The sequence below is a fragment of the Tamandua tetradactyla genome, chromosome 1, assembly GCF_023851605.1.
Source record: "Tamandua tetradactyla isolate mTamTet1 chromosome 1, mTamTet1.pri, whole genome shotgun sequence".
Taxonomy (NCBI): Eukaryota; Metazoa; Chordata; class Mammalia; order Pilosa; family Myrmecophagidae; genus Tamandua; species Tamandua tetradactyla.
In genome coordinates, this window is record NC_135327.1 from 14,236,726 (window position 1) to 14,252,565 (window position 15,840).

The 15,840-nt window shown below is 57.2% G+C and overlaps 1 protein-coding gene across 1 annotated transcript in view; it reads right to left on the bottom strand.

The window, feature by feature from the left end:
- VSTM2L (V-set and transmembrane domain containing 2 like) overlaps positions 1-15,588 on the bottom strand; it is a 32,990-nt gene extending 17,402 nt beyond the window's left edge. Inside the window, exon 1 of the mRNA XM_077159697.1 lies at positions 15,468-15,588. Coding sequence (XP_077015812.1) covers positions 15,468-15,588 — 121 coding nt within the window. The remainder of the gene's footprint in view (positions 1-15,467) is intronic.
- Between the last annotated feature and the right edge of the window lie 252 nt (positions 15,589-15,840).

Below are 15,840 nucleotides of genomic sequence, written 5' to 3' on the forward strand. Positions count from 1 at the left end.
GAAGCCCAGTACCTAGAACGATGCCAGGCATACAGTAGGTGCTCAATAAACACCTTGCTGCTTTTGTGCAGGACACATCACAGCGGCTCTGGTGGGAGGCAGAGATGGGACCTTTTTCTCCCTGCTTCAGGCTGCCTCAGGGCTCCACGAAATCCCCATACTTGGGGTGCCCAGCTGGGAAACCGCCAGCCCGCAAGGTCAAGTTCAGGGTTCCAGGTTGGGCATTCATGACCTCAGGCTCTGGCACTGCCTTGCCCCCAGCTGCAGCCCCTCCTGCCCCTCCTGATCACTTATACGTACTCCACTTGGGGCAATCTGCCTGGTGTTCCTGGAACCCTGACCAACCGACAGGCAGCCCTCTGCCCGGAGCATCCCCTCCCCAGACCAGGCTGCGAGACCCCCTACTGCTCACCCAGTGGTCTCTGTGCCTGCCTCTCACTGCCCCAGCAGTGTGTTAGATGACAGATGGCAGGGTGTCAGTGTCTTCTCCCAGCCTGGGAGGTCCCCCAGGGCAGGGCCTCTGCCTGACCCATGGAGCAGGCACTTGGGAGGTGCCCTTAGGCATGTGCCAAATGAATGAACAGTGGGTGAATGAAGTGATAAAGGAAGGTCAGACAAAAACCCAGAAGACTTAAGTTAGAAACTGTAAAAGGCAGAAAGGTCACTCATTCATCCATTCAGTCAACACTTATTAGGCACCAGCTGTGTGCCAGATTGGGGTTTCCGGGGATACTGTGCCCGTGGGCAGGGAAGGGACAGACATCTAGACAACACGGACACAGGCAGCCAGGGAGGCCCTGATCAGGCCCCAGTGGACCAAGCCCCTCACCCCACTTCCAGCCTTTTGTCCCTCACTCCCACCAGCTGCCCAAGCTCACAGGGGCCTGACTGAGGGGACACCCAACCAGACTGTCAGGCAGGCTGGAGGCTCCCCGGAGGGGGCCCATAAAGTCGCCTTGTGAAATGCAACCAAGAATGAAACAGGGTAATAAATAAACCTGACAGCGGGGGGAGAGGCTGCAGCTGCGCCCCAGCAACCTTTCTGGGTCACCTTTGTGACTGGAGATCCACAGCACACCAGAAACACGGTAAGCCTGACCCGTGTCATCCTCACAGCGACCCTGTGGGGCAGGGACCGCTGTCCCTTTTTACAGGTGGGGAAACTGAGGCTCAGGGAGGAGGCTGCATAAGGTCACACAGCAAATCAGGGGCAGGGACTGGGATTCGAGCTCAGGCCTTGGGACTGCAGTCCAAACTCTTGCCCTGCACGTGGCTGCCTCCATTGTGCAGGGATGAGGACAGGGAGTGAGGTGCCCTCAGCTCCTGGGGTCCCCAGGCCTTTTTCAGCAGCTTGAGAAACCAAAGGTCACAGAACATGGGGACCATTAGGGCCTGTCTCCTGCCTCTGTGTCCAAGGCAGGAAACCTTTCTGAAACACCCACTATGTGCCAGGCATTGTACACACGATGCCACTTCATCTGCCCACAGACTCGAGCTGGTGGGCACATTAGCATCCTCAATTCACAGAGTGGGGTTTCAAGGCTCAGAGAGGGAGCGCTGGTGCCTGAGATCACACAGCAAGGAGGGACGAAGTCTGACTGCAAACTTCCCAGTCAAAGCCTGTCACCTCTCTAAGTGTGACTATGTGAGGGCTGGTTCTACAGAACCTGCTCTGTGTCTAGATCAGCTGGGTGTGGGGCTCCAGGGGGGCATGGCATGGGGGGCAGAAAACCTCCAGTCCTGCCTCACCTCCTGAACGGCTGCAGGAGTGTTTAATGAGGCCCCAGCTGGGCCGTAGATCAATCTCGCCTGGCTCCTGAAATCAGGGGATGCAAAATTTCCACGAGGGGGGAAAACCAAATAAACAGAATGGAAATGTCCGTGAGAAGGCTGGCTGCATGGCAGGGATCTGGGCAGGCAGCAGCAGAGCCCTCTCTTCCCCAGGGGTGGGTGCAGAGCGTATGCCCTCGGATGGGCCCAGGGGAAGCGCCCAAGGGTTCCCTTTGTTTCCTCCCGGGCAGCCCCTAGGCCCTGGCAGGCTGCCTGCAGCAAGAGGAAACAAGATGTGCATCAACAAAGGTAGTTACATCTCAGAATAATGGGCAAGCAAAAGTGGACAAGCGTCCCTCTTCTGGAGGCATGGAGAGGAAGGCATTATGTCAAAGCTTAAGGAATCGCGGCGTAGCTTAGTGGGAAGCTCACGGCCTGAGCATGCCGTAGACTCAAGTCCTCGCTGCCAGAAGGAGCGAAAGAGATCAGCTTGGATGGAGCCCCTCGGGGGGCCAGGTGCTGTGGGAGGCTTCTCCAGAGGCCTCAGAACAGCCCCTGACACTCGAGGAGGTCACGGTCAGCCTGGAGAGTTGGGGAAAGTGCCTAGGAGGAGGGGACAAGCTGGGGCTCAAAGGAGTTTGCAGTGAGAGCAGGAAAAGGCATCCCAGAGAGAGGGTTTCCCAAGTGCTACCTTTTGGGTTCCACCTTCACCATTCCTGCCAGATCCCTGGACCACCTGCACTATTATTTACTTAATATTTATTTCCAAAGCATCTTTCTCTTTTCACTTACATAAATTCATCTTAAAGGGAGATTTTTATTACTGCCATAAATGGAAAATCAACCTCACTTGCCATAAATAGAGGGAAACTGTAAAAGTAAACACGACGAAAACCAAACAGCATGAGTAAATCCCAGCCAGGGAAGGCTGCCCGCTGAAGGCTCCCAGCCTCAATCTTCATTTTCTCCTGTGTTAGGGAGCTCGGCCCGGGCGATGTGTTAAATTCAGAGCAGCACAAGCCGAGACTTTCTTCCAGCTCATAAGGGGCTAGAAGTGCAGCCCGATGAAGTGGGGGGTGGGGGGAGGCAGCCACCTCCACCACCGTCACAGCCTCCGAGGGCCACTGGCCCCATCCCACGACTCATCCTCTCCATCCCACCTGCAGGACCGGACCCGGGCTGGACTTTACACCTGAACGCTTCCCTGCCGCCTCCCTAACGGAATCCTACTGACTCCGCAGGTCCAGCTTCTCTCGGGTCCCCTCACTGACCCCCGGGGCCCTGCAGAATCACCACCCCCATTTAAGCCACCAGGAGCTCACATGTGTCCTCGGAGAATGACGGACAAAGACATGAATGGGTGGCTGACCCCCTCCAGGTTGTGCTGCCCAAACCAGGTAAGTCATTTCCTGAGGCATCCGTTTCACTCCCTTGCATGCACATTCCCTGCCCTCCCACAAAACCATTTCCCCACGGTTTTCCTTGCTTATTATTTTTGTATTAAAAGCAACATGACTAAATGGTGCAGTAGTAGGCAAGGCCTCCTGTCTGACCCAGGCTCTGTTGTCTTTACAGCCTCACAGCTTCTCCCCCAGTGCCCAGCGCACGGAAGTGCTGGCTAAAGGGGGGCGGGGTTGAGAGGAGGGAGGGGGCTAAGGGGGGGAGCAGTGGGGGGCGGGGTTGAGCACCAAGGACCTCGGGGACCCGGATTTACAGGTGTGGGTGCAGGTCGCGGCTCGACCCTGACTTCCTCTGTGTAAGCTACTGTCCTTCTCTGAGTTTTGCTTCCCACATGGTCATTGTTTAAAGGCTTATTTAGAGGATCAGCGCACCAATGCACGAGAAGAGCCTGCTTCAGGTTCTCTGATACCTACTGGACCCGGAGCCACCCTCTCCCTTCTGGGTTTTAGACACACACAGGCATATTCACCCAGCAGGGCAAAGGGAGGCCGCCGGGCCTAACAAAAACGAAAATCATCAACATTTTTCAGCACTTACTATGAGCTAAGTGCCTCCGAAGGCTATGCCTCTGCTTCCTCATTTGTAAAATGGGAATAAAATAGCAGCTAGCTCATTGGGTTGCTGTAGGATTAAATGCATTAATATTTATAAAGTGGACGGCCTGGCCCAGAGTATGTGCTGTAGAGGTGTTTCTTCAATAAAATAAAATCATTTACTTAATCCCCAAAACAACCTGGGAGTGGCCCCACCATTCTCCTCTTCTGACAGATGAGGAAACTGAGGCTCGGAGGGGTGGGCAGCCTGCCCAGGTCCGGGCCAGGCAGCCCTGGGACCGTGGGCGGCCCTGCTGGCACCCGCAGCTGGGGGCAGGGCGCCTCCCAAGGCTAGTGACGCATATTGAAGGAGACAGCGGCGGAATTACAAATCCGGGAGATTTAAGGAGACTGAAAATATTCTGGCACTTGCAGGATTGTGGGAGCTGTGCAGGTTTTCCCCGGTGGAATTCCCGCTTTCTCCTGCCATGAATCTGGGCCGCAGGGAGTAAGGCGTGGGAGGGAGAGAGGCGGCTGTGGGAATGTGCAGGGAGCCGGCCACCAGCAAGGACCAGGATGGGGCAGGCAGGGACGGGGAGAAAGCAAAGCAGGCTTCCCAGTGTCTGTGCAGATGCCGCCTCTTTTCATCCTCACCCGTATGTCCTGCAAAGCCAGCGTGATGAGCCCGTTGCCCACCCCCCGCCCCGGGTTAATCAGGCTCAGAGAGGTTGGGGGGCGGGGCTCGTGGCAGGATTTGAATCCTGGCCTGGACCCATCCCTGCTGCCTGAGAGAGGCAGAGGAGGAGTGAGTGAAGGAGGCAAAGGGAGGCCACACCTTTGTGTGGCCCCAAGCCCCAGAAAGGAGCAGCGCCAGAACTGTAAAGGAGAAGGGAGAGGTGCAGGGTGAGGCAACCTGGGAAGAGGTCAGGGAGCAGCCAGGATGGGCCAGGACTTGAGAGACAGCAGAAGAGGGGAGGCAGAGATGAGGGCACCGGAAAGCCGGGTGCAGACACCAACAGGAGGGAGAGATGAGGCAGACACTAGGGGTGCTGGAGAGCAGACCTTCTGGGAGTGCCCAGTGGGCAGGGGCGGAGGGCAGGTGGCCACAGTCCCACCCCTTCCAGGTCCCACTTGAGACCTAGTGCCTGCCCCCGCCCCAGCCCCCACTGCCATTGACAACTGGGTTGGAACAATCCAAGATGACAGCAATAAAAGATGCGAGTTCTGGAGGTAGCCTAGGCTGGATTTGAACCCCAACTGCACTTACTCATGCGGGGACCTTGGCAAGTCTCCGGGCCTCAGTTTCTTCATCTGTAAAATGGACACTGTGGGGATTCAATACACACGTATAGTTATCTGGCACCCGATGGGCTCCGGGGACCATTATTAGGATGATGAGGAGGCGGTGGCTATTCATGTCCCCTCTCTCAGGGTGGTCTTGCTTCAGCCCCTCTCCAGGCTCCCACCCCCTTTTCCCTGCTAAGAAGACTGGCCTGGGCTGGACTGTTCTAGAACCCGAGAATCCCCAGCAGAGGACTTCTGCCCCACCCCGGGGTCTTCGCGCTTCCTGCTCCCTCTGCCTGGGAGGGGATGGACCCTTCCAAAGCCACAGATCCAGCAGGCCGCGGAGCCGGGACGGGGACGTGAGGTCCCAGGGCCTAGCTGCGGTTCAGGGACACGGCCCAGGCCTCTGGGGCGACGGGGGGCGGGGAGCAGAAGGAGCCCCGTGGTGCCTCCCGGGCCCTGCCGCGGAGACCACGCAGCCAGCGCCGCCGCCGCCGCCGCCTCCTCGGCCCGCGGGCAGCCCATCAGTGCGGCTCTGCTCCGGGCGCCGCCGCCGCGCTCCTGCCCGGCCACCGGGCCTCCATTAGGGACCCTTTCCCGGGGCTGATGACAGGCGGCAAACAGCTCCCCGGGGAGCAGGCCGTAATTGCTGCCGCCTCCGAGGCCGGAAATGATTTTTTTTTTAAACCTCACAAAGCCAAACAGACACCCTGCCGTCTGCTCTCCGCTTCCCCCAACCAGCTCTGCCGGGAATGGAGCCCGAGGGTTCCAAGAAAGGAGGAATCAGCCAAGACCCCAGACCCCCAGAAGCTGAGGCTGGGGGAGAACGAAGTTTGGGTTCTGCTCCCTGCGCGCTGAACTTGCAGTGCGGCTTAGGCCCACCACTCCCGTCTAGGCCTCAGTTTCTTCCTGTGCAAGACAGGTAAAGGGGTGGGAAGAGGTGCCAGGCAGGAGGAAGAGCCTGGGAGAAAGTCCTGTCGAGGGAGGCACCTGGTGCGCTCAGGGACTAGAAAGGTCAGTGCAGCAGAGAAGGGGACCGAGGGGACCAGGTGAGGGGTGAGGCCGGGTGGGTCAGCAGCAAGCAGAGCACACCGGATTCTGTCACTGGAGCGAGGCGATGGGTGTTTACTGGACACACGCACACACACATCCCCCTCGGAGGCCATGTTCCCACCCCACCCCCCCGACCACAGCCCACCCCAGCATCCCAACAACCCACAGATGCAGCGAGACTCAAACCAAACTCAGCACCTTCCTCACAGACCAGCCTCTCTCCTCCAGTCTCCAAGACCTGCTGGGAGCTCCCCCTTTCTCTCACCACAGCCGGCCAGACCCACCCAAACACCAGCCGGACCGGGTGGCCTTTCCGCTCGGAAATCTTCCCAGGCTGCTCACTGCCCTCGGGATCAAGACAAGCTCTGCACCCGTCCGTGGAGGCTCCAACTGCAACCCGCTTTTCCAGATACGCAGGACTCACCAAATGAAGCCCCCTCCTGGACCCAGGCAGCCAGGCAAGGCTCCGGTACTGACCTCTGGAGTCCCCTCTCCATTCTGCCGGTCCCTGGATACAAGCCTAGAAGGAGGCTTGCCTCCCCCAGGAAGTCTTCCCTGACTGCACGAGGACAGAGTAACCGTCACTGTGTATCTCTGGAGACCTTCCTTTCACGGTCCACCCGTCTCTGCTGTTTCAGGTTTATGTCCTCCAGGCTCTCTCCTCGGCCCCATCCCTGAAGATGCCCATCAATGACTTGGTGGACAAAGTGAATGAAGCTTCGTTCCAGAAGCTTCCCAGAGTGGGCTGGTGGGGGAGGGGAAGGACTCTGGGATCCCAGCCTGGCCCTGCCACAGACTTGCCCTGTGTCCTGGGTCAGCTGGGCCTCCGTTTCCTCACTGGAGAAATGACGGCTGCTTCCCTGGGGAGCCAGGACAGACTGGGTCCTTGACAAAAACTATGAGACTGTGGGCAGAATGATGTGGTGGGTCTGAGGAAATGATCCAGTTTTCCTGCGCTCAAACAGAATTGTGACCTCCGAAATAATGAGGAGCCATTAGTCTAGACTAGCTCCATTATCCCTTCTAGCTCTACCATTAGATCCTTCAGCCATTCATTCATTCATTCATTCACTTCATTCATTCAACGGACATTTATGGATTGCCTGTCAGAGTAGGTGTCCTTACCATATATGTGTGTGCATAATTCCATGAGATGTCATCTGAAGACAGGGTGTGTGTGTGTGTGTGTGTTTTGCGAGAGAAAGGAAGGAACAGGGTAGGTGAGATGAAAAGAGGGAGGGAGATGGATGAAGAAGATGCAGAGAAAGGAACAAAGGAAGATGGAGAGGCAGAACGAATTGAAAGACAGAGATAGAGAGCAAAAGAGATAGACATGCAGAGAGAGATCTAGAGACCCAGAAAAAGAGAAAGAGACAAAGACAGACCTGGGGAGAAAAGATCCAGAGGGAGAGGGGCAGGCAGGGCACTTGCCACAGATGGTCACTGCCAGCCCCCCTAATTGATAGCTTGGCGAGAGATCCCCTCTCCAGGCTCCAGCTCTAAACTCCCAGCTGCTCCCGGAGCCTCTAGGCCTCACCCTGACTCCCACCCTGAGGCACCTGCTTGCAGGGGGCTGAGGGAGGCTGGTGTTAAAGGAAAGGCTGAAGGACAAGGGAGCTCCGGCTGGCCTGTCAGCTTGGGGCTCCCAAACTCCCTCCCACCCTGCCGCAGCCCCTAAGATCACACACAGGCACCCACACACGCACACACACTCCAGAAGGGATTCACACGAAAACAGCACCACCTCCACTAGAAAACTCAGGCAGGTCCCTCCCCCCGCCCCCCCCAGGGTCCCTCTACTCCCCACTGACAGTGCCGGACCCAGATCTACCAGGCTAGACTCAGGCCAGGGATCTTTCAGCCAGACCCAGGCATGTGCGAGCATTTTGTGATCCGACAAGGCCAGGCACTGCCCCTGGAACAAAGCACCTGCCCCAACCCACCCCTCTGCGCCCCTGCCCCAGGGTCTCAGCCTGCAGCACTGCAGAGGAGTTAAGAATCCCAGCTCTGGAGTCCCAGCTGCTGGGTTCAAGCGTGGCTGTGACCTCAGGCAAGCCCCATCCCCTCTCCCCTAAGCCTCAGCGTCTTCTCCATAAAATGGGGTGGTGATACTGCCCTCCTTATAGGGTGTGTGGGGACTAACCGAGAGGATATAGGGGAAGCCAGGACACAGAGGAGATGTGCCATGTGGGCTGGTGGTTCACGGACCCCCGAAGCCACTAAGAGTTAAGCACTTTGCACTGGACGGAATTCCAGCCTCCACTGGCCCCGGCCTCACCTGCCGATCGTAGGACAAAGGCAAGATACAGATGGAAGGCTTGGGAGGATACAGATAGAAGGATTCTTGAGGCTTAGAGCTCAGGTGAATCCGTCATTGTTCAGAGGGAGGCACCGAGGGAGCTGCCAGGTCAACCAGCAGGCAGAGGCGGGGGGCACACGGACAAGACCCCAGGGGCCACGCCCCGAGCCTGGCACTTTAATTCAGAGCTGGAGGAAGTGAGGTCACCAAGGGGCCCTCACCCCCATCCTCCAGCACAGGGACAGTGAAGGCCCCATCACGGACCGCCGCACCCCCGTGTGGGGCAGGGAGCCTTGAGCTGGGGGCTCAGCCCACCTGGCCCTTTGTCCCAGCACCGTCACAAAACTGCTGCGGACACACCTTTATGACCACAGCCAGCGCCAGCCACCCACCGCGCCCTGGCTTCTCTGCCCGCTTCACCCAGGCCTCCCTTTGGAAATAAAGCAGGAATCCTCTCTGAAATATCCCCAGCCAATAAATGACCAGGTCCAACTTACATACATCTGTGACAGGAAGCTCACTACCATGCACCCCCACGTCTCTGGAGGTGAGTGCCCTTTTCCAGGCTGAACATCGCCTCTGCTTCTGAACTCCCATCACAATTTATACGTAGATGTTCGTTAGGAGTTGAGTTGCCTGTCTCCCACTAGACCAAGACCTCCAAGAGAGCAGGAACCGTATCTGTCTTCTTGACTAAGTCCCCAGGGGCTAACACAGCCTGACCCTGGGTAGGTGCTTGATCAAGCAATATTTGGTGAAGGAATGAATGGCCAAGCTTTCCATACAAGACACCAGCTATTGTAATGCCGGTGGCTGCCCGTGGCTGAGGTGTGGGGAAGGAAGGGGCAGCTTCGGCAGTCAGCATTTATCCTACGGAAGCTGCGCCCCAAGTCCAGCCACCCCCGCCCGGCAAAGTCCCACACACCGCCCGCACAACTCCGTCCTTAATGTTTTCCTACAAACTAACCCACTTTTTAAAAAGAAAACCTGCTAGCCTCATCCTAAGCAATCATATCTGTGATATCACAATTGTGATGTGCTGGTAGTATTTTTCCAATTCACATTAAAATAAATGCATAACTATTAAAATGTAAGAGGTTTGTCTGGGTTCCGCCTACAGTCATCTCTTGCATAGGACACGATCTTGCTGGGTACCCTGGGGGCTCCTGAGAAGTGGTTTAAACTGCGGAAGGGAAGCTGAGACCCAGAGGCCCCTCTGATGGCTCCAGAGAAGGGACAAGGAGCAGAGGCACCTGGACGAGCCACGGCCCCTCCAACTCCCCACCTCCACCTCACTTCATCCCAGGGGGGTACCAGAGGGAGCCAGCAGGCTGGTTTCCGGGGCCCAGGACCACCTGGCGGAGGAGTGGATTTCTTCCCCCATCTAGCCCAGGGCCTTCTTTTCTGCAAGAAGAGTCTCTTTGGAATCTCACAAGTATAGGGGGCACAGCCCCTCACACCCCTTTACCCTCGTGACCCAGCAGCTCAGATGCATCCCAAGGGGCCAGGAGCTTGGGTCCTCCACGACAAGGTGAAATCAGCATTACCCACCCCAGGATGCCCTAGGCTGCGGTCAGCAGGGATGAGGAGGGGGCTCTGATTTTGTGATTTTTCTTTTACTGCAACCAGGGATTTCTCATGCAATTCAAATTATTTGAATGTTCAAAAATACATTCAACTTGGAATTAGCAAAAGCTCGAGAATTTGGTCCACGTCTCCTTGCCTCGTCCTCCTTTTCTTTCCTTCCTGCCACATCCCTGGCTAGGCATTGTGGTTGGTGCTGGGACCCAAGGAAGGTGACCCACCCGTGCCCCAAAGCCCTGGTCACCACATCGGGGGTGGTGGGCAAGCCCAGGCCCTGCGGGCCCAGCTGCAACCAAACTCCCTTTGGGGCTGTTTGTTCCCCAAATGGCCAAGAAACTGGAGGTGGGCTCGCTTCGTGCAACCTTTCCCGTCCTCTTTCTGACACCTACCCCCTCATGGGTCACACATGTCACTTTCGCACCATGCACTTCCTGTCCCTCCACTCTGCAAGGGGTTCAGAAGTCACTGAGGTGGGATTCCGGCCCTGGGAGTTGCCACTTCTATGCACAGCCCCTTGGATAGGAAATGCGGAAGTCACCAAGCTCCTTCCACCTCCGGACCAAGGCTCCCGTCTCCACGCGCAACCTCAGGCCCCTCCCACCGCCTCTCTGGGACTCGGCAGTACCATGAGCAAGAGGGTCCTGGAGCCAGACTGCTGGATTCAAATCCGGGCGCCACCACTTGCTAGCTGTGTGGCCCTGGGTAAGTCTTCTAACCTCACTGACACTCAGTTTTCTCATCTGTATATTGGGCCAGAGACAGTCCCCTCCACTCAGGGCTCTTGAGAAGACCAAACGAGACAACACCATTTAAGGCCCTGGCACAGCACTCATAAACATTTGCTTCCATATGTTTATCTTTCTGTTTGTACAGAGTTGGGCAAAGAGATCCCCAAAACCAAGCACTAACTCCCCGGGCATTTGGGGCAAATCCTTCCTTGCCCACGGACGTACCTCGGTCTTTCGATCTGTAAGGGAGGGGTGCCGAGGACTTGGTTGGAAGGGGCCTCCCTGGCTCAGCCTGAGCCTTTGAGGTTCATCCCATCCTACCGCCCGGCGGCTGGCGGGTCAGACAGAACCCCTTGCCAGGCTCCTCCCGACCCTGCCCACTCATCTGCCCGAGGGAGACTTCACCCGCCACCCCTGCCGTCACCATGACTATGAGCCGAATTCCGCAAGTCCTGCCCTCCGCCTGCAGTTCCCCTTGCTTGGGAAGAGACTGCAGGAGCCGCTAATGGGCAAGGTGTCAAAACCAATCGGTGTGAAGGACTTGGGGGAAACTGCTTGTGAGGGCCAATTCCCCACAGGAGGGCGGAAAACCCTCAGCCCAAGGTGGACTGTTTACGGGAGTAATTGATAGAATAATCACCAATGCCCGAGACAAAGGCGAACACATTTTTAACATCATAACCTTCGGAAGACAGGACTCAATTTTCTCCATCTCCAGCCACCAAACTAGCCGGCTTATTGATGGTGAGATACCAACAGTTCAGTAAGGAATACGAGAAAGCCAGAGCCATTTCTCAGTGCACAGGCTGTTTGCCAAACAGCCCAGTGGCCTCTGTCCCCCACCCCACACCCCACCACCATCCCGCCACTCCCTCCTGGTAACAGAGAGGACCTCAGGACGGTGAATCACTCAATGGACCAAGCACCAGGATGGAGCTCGGATCTTTGTCTGCACTGGGGTATATTAATAATTGAAGGTGCTGGCCCAGGGGTGTGTGTGTAGGTGTGTGTGGCAGGGGTGAGGTGGGAGAATGGATGTTTACTGCAGTGTGAGGCTTCCTGAGGCTTTTCTTTAGGTCTCTATACCTGCTCCAGTCTGGACCTCTCCCTCCCGTACAAAATCAAACCAGCCCCAAGCACAAGACATCCCTACACCTCCCGCCAAGAAGGGGTGGGTATTTAAGGCACTGGCTTCCAAACTCCAGGCTGCATGAGAATTGTCTGGGGAGCTTATTAAAAATGCAGATTGCACGGCTCCATTGATGAATGGTGTGCCCTGTAGGTATGCGTGGGGGACAGGGTGTCGAGGGTGGAGGATGAGGAGGACCTTGGGATGGACATTTTAAAAAGGTCCCTGGATGCTTCCAAGGCAGATCTGCAACCCTCCCAAATTCATGCCTTCCAGACCCCTGCCCTGGACAAGATGTGGAAAGGGTATGGGATAAGGAGTCCAGTCCAGCTGTCTGTTTCTAATTTGCATGTGGCCTCAGGAAGATCCTGTCATCATTCCGAGCTGTTGACACTCTTGGTAGAACCCAGGGCTTTATAAAGTCTCTGGGGCGCTGGAAAGGTGCGCCCTTCGGTTAGGGCTGTGCAAAGGAAAAAGTCTCATCACATGGCTGGACCAAGCGTGCTTCAAGCTGTCCCAGAGGCAGCAGCATCAGAATTGCCAGAGGCACCTCTGCTCTAGACCTGGCTCTCCAGCTCTGTCTCAGAGACCTTGGGCAAGTCACTGGCCCTCTCTGAACCTCAGTTTCCTCCTATGTCCAATAGGGCCAGCCTCGCATGAATGATGTCAACCACAGTGAGTTCATACTGGCAAGGGGCTTGGCAGTACCTACATACAGCAGGCATTTCAAAAATGTCAGCTCCCTTTCCTTCTACCCCAGGTGCCCTTTCTGATCAGGAAAAATAAAAATAGCTGCCATTTATTGAGTATCTGTTAGGTACAGATACTGACTCTATACCACCACCCCCGCCAGACTCCCAATTCCTGATGCCTCCTAGGAAGTGTGCACCACTCACTCCCCATTCATCCCTCATGCCTTTAAAAAGCCCTCCGCAAAGTGGGTTAAGGAAGGTAGGAGGGAGATGGGAAGTGAGACAGATGCCCTTGCTGACCCATCTGACCGCAGGTTCTCCCCATGAGAAGCTCAGGGCAGGCAGGCAGAAGGCGTTAGCCTGGCGGCTGGGCTGGCTCAGATGGAGCTGGAGAGGTGAGCAGCCACCAAGCAATTGGGGCCAACGGGCCCCTTCCCTGGACCCCTCGACTCCCAAGCACCCCCCCCCCCCCCCAGACACGGAGACAGCTCCCTGACCCGGCCACATTTCCTGAATCAGCTGAGGACACGTGGCGCCCAGGAATAATGAAACGATCAGGCTCCAATCTGCTAAACAGCAATTTCTGGGCTTTTTCAGCACACACAGCTTTTATCAAATTGGTATTCTCCTCCTGAACACAAATGGCTTATTAGACATGACCCACTTATTCGCCGCGTCTCACTATCATTAATAACAGTTTCTTTTTGTGATTAAGTGAGTGGCTCCAAACCCTTCCTGTGGTGGCAGCGCTTGGCCCAGCAGAGGGGCAGCCTGTGGGGGCTCCTCGGCAGCCACTGCTCGGTGACTTTGAACTTGGCAGTGTCGAGGGAAGGCAGCCCGACCCCTGCAGACCAACCCAACCGCTTCACTTCCTAAGGGACAGAGGGAGCCCCAGAGAGGTGGACCCACTTGCCTAGAGCCACATGGCCGGCGGAGAGAAGCCAGGTTCCCCGGCAGCTGGCGCTGGTTCCTCTCCATCCAGCCTCTCTTCTGACTTCAGCTGGGCCTCTCCAGGGTTCAGAGGGGAGATTACAGTCGGCGGGGCAGAGCTGTGCCCCCCAGCGAGCCCGGCACCAGGGGGCAGCCCTATTTCCCTATGCGGGACGACCTTGGGGTCCTGGGAATGATGGAGTGGCACCCAAATCTCTGGGGTCTGGTGCCCCAGGGACGGGGTGATCATAAACCTCAAAGCCCTAGACCCACAACTCTCCGGACCAAAAACTCAGGGAAAACCCTCCTCGCGTAAGTTCCAGCTGTGCCAATGAACTGAGCATAGCAAAGAGGAGAGGAAGAAGGAATTCCCAGTTTTCCTCGGCTGGGAGGAAATCTGACAGAAGGGATGGATGGCCTAGAAAAAGCACCATCTTCACTCAACAGACCCTGGGGCCAGTCCCACCTCAGCCACCCACCTATTGTGTGACCTTGGGCAAGTCCCTTCCCCTCACTGGCTTTAGTTTTCCCATCTGCAAATTGAGGATCATAATAAGTCCTTCCCTATTTACTACTGCTCCATCCAGGGTGGGAAAAATTCAGTGTGGAATACGAAGGGTGCTTAAGCAATACCCAGAGCAGTTACTACCAAACATGGTTGAAGCATGTTTTGCCAAAGCAGAAACCCCAAGAATGGCTTTGGAAACCTATCTTCTCCCTAGAACAATCTGACTTATGCGTCACGCCTCAGAAAAACCTTTCCTGATTAGCATCTCCTACCCCGACCCCTCACTCATCCCCATCAGAATAAATCACCCAGTTCCCTGCCCTTTGTGCAAACTCCCCCGTCCTGGGCACATGGTGCTAAGCACGGGTGCTGCATCCTCCCCCACCAGAGTGGGATTCCCTGCAGGAAGGGAATGAATGGAAGAAGGGTCTTCTTCATTTTCATCTATGCCCTGTCCTATACCAGAGCCTGGTTTACACGGGCAGAGGGAACCCCCACAGCTGCCAGCCTCAGACAATCCAACTCTGCTGCCAACTTGGGCTTATCTGGGGCTAGAAAGAGCTGACACTCAGGCAACCAGTGCTAGGAATTCTTGCATGCTTCCCAGCTCCACAGTGGCTGGAGTTGAGATTTTCCACATTTCAGTCCTCCAGGGCCAAGGATGAAGAAGGACAGGGTCCCCTGTGGACGGATGGCAGGGACTTCCTGCCACCCCCAGAAGCACACAAAAGCACCTGGCATCCCTCTCCCCATCCCATGCCTCTGGCTAGAAGCAGCTACCCCAACTATTCCAGTGTCTTCCAGGGGATCCCATCAATCCACCCACCTAACAGTGGAGGCTGCAACCCCAGGCCACCCTGCCCAAAAGGCAGAGTCTTTTGCCCCCCAGAACCATTCCCAGAGATGTCAGGGGCAGATACGGCGAGTGCGAGGACAAGGGTAGTTGTGGGGTTAAATCCACAAAGGGAAAAGGCAGATGGGCAGAGAGAGTGGGTGAGCAAAGTGTGTTCACAAGCGTGTGTGTGCCAGTGTGCGCAAGAGTTGTGGCAGAGTGTGTGCACCTTCTGGGTGCCAGAGAGCAGGGTGCAAGCCCACCCGCACAGTGACCGAGGTTGCGCCGTGGGCATAAGCGTGAGAGTTTATGAGTGAGGTGTCTGGAAACGTGTGAGGACAGGAATTGTGAGTGTGAGTAGACAACTGGGTGTGAATCTGAGTGTGTCCGCGGCTGTGAATAACTGTGTGACCGTGAAGGTGTAGGGATCAGCACGCGGGGTGTGGGGAAGACCGCGAGGGCGGGTACCGGGTGCCCCGGGGATACTCCCCTCTCCGGCAGGGGTGGCCGGGGTGCCAGGGCAGGTCTCCAGCTCCGGCAGGGGGCGCCCCCGGACGCGCGCCCCGGCCAGCGCCGATTCCAACCCCGGGGCCTCCAAGTTGGAGCCGCGCAGCCCGGGGTGGGGTTTGGTGGCCGAGTCCGCGGAGGCGGCGACCGAACTCACCGTGGCCGGAGACGTGGTTGTCCCAAGGCGCGTGGCCGGCGGGCCGCGTGGCCCCGCCGAGTTGCAGGAAAAGTGCCAGGTAGTGGAGGGCGCCCAGCGCCACCGCGAGCGGGGCTCCCATGGCGCGCGCTCGGGCCGGGGGCGCCGCCGCCTCACATCGGGAAACCGCAGACCCGGCGCCCGCTGCCCCCTGCCCGGTGCGGCCCGACCGCCCGGCCTCGGCCCCCGCCCCTCGCCCGCGGTCCCTGATTCAGCCCCGGCCCAGCCTCGGCTGCGGGGAGCGAGCGCACGCCCAGCCGGCCGCCTCCGACTGCGGGACTCTTCCCTTCCGCGGAAGGCCACTTCTCTCGGCGCCGCGGCCGCCGCACCCCCT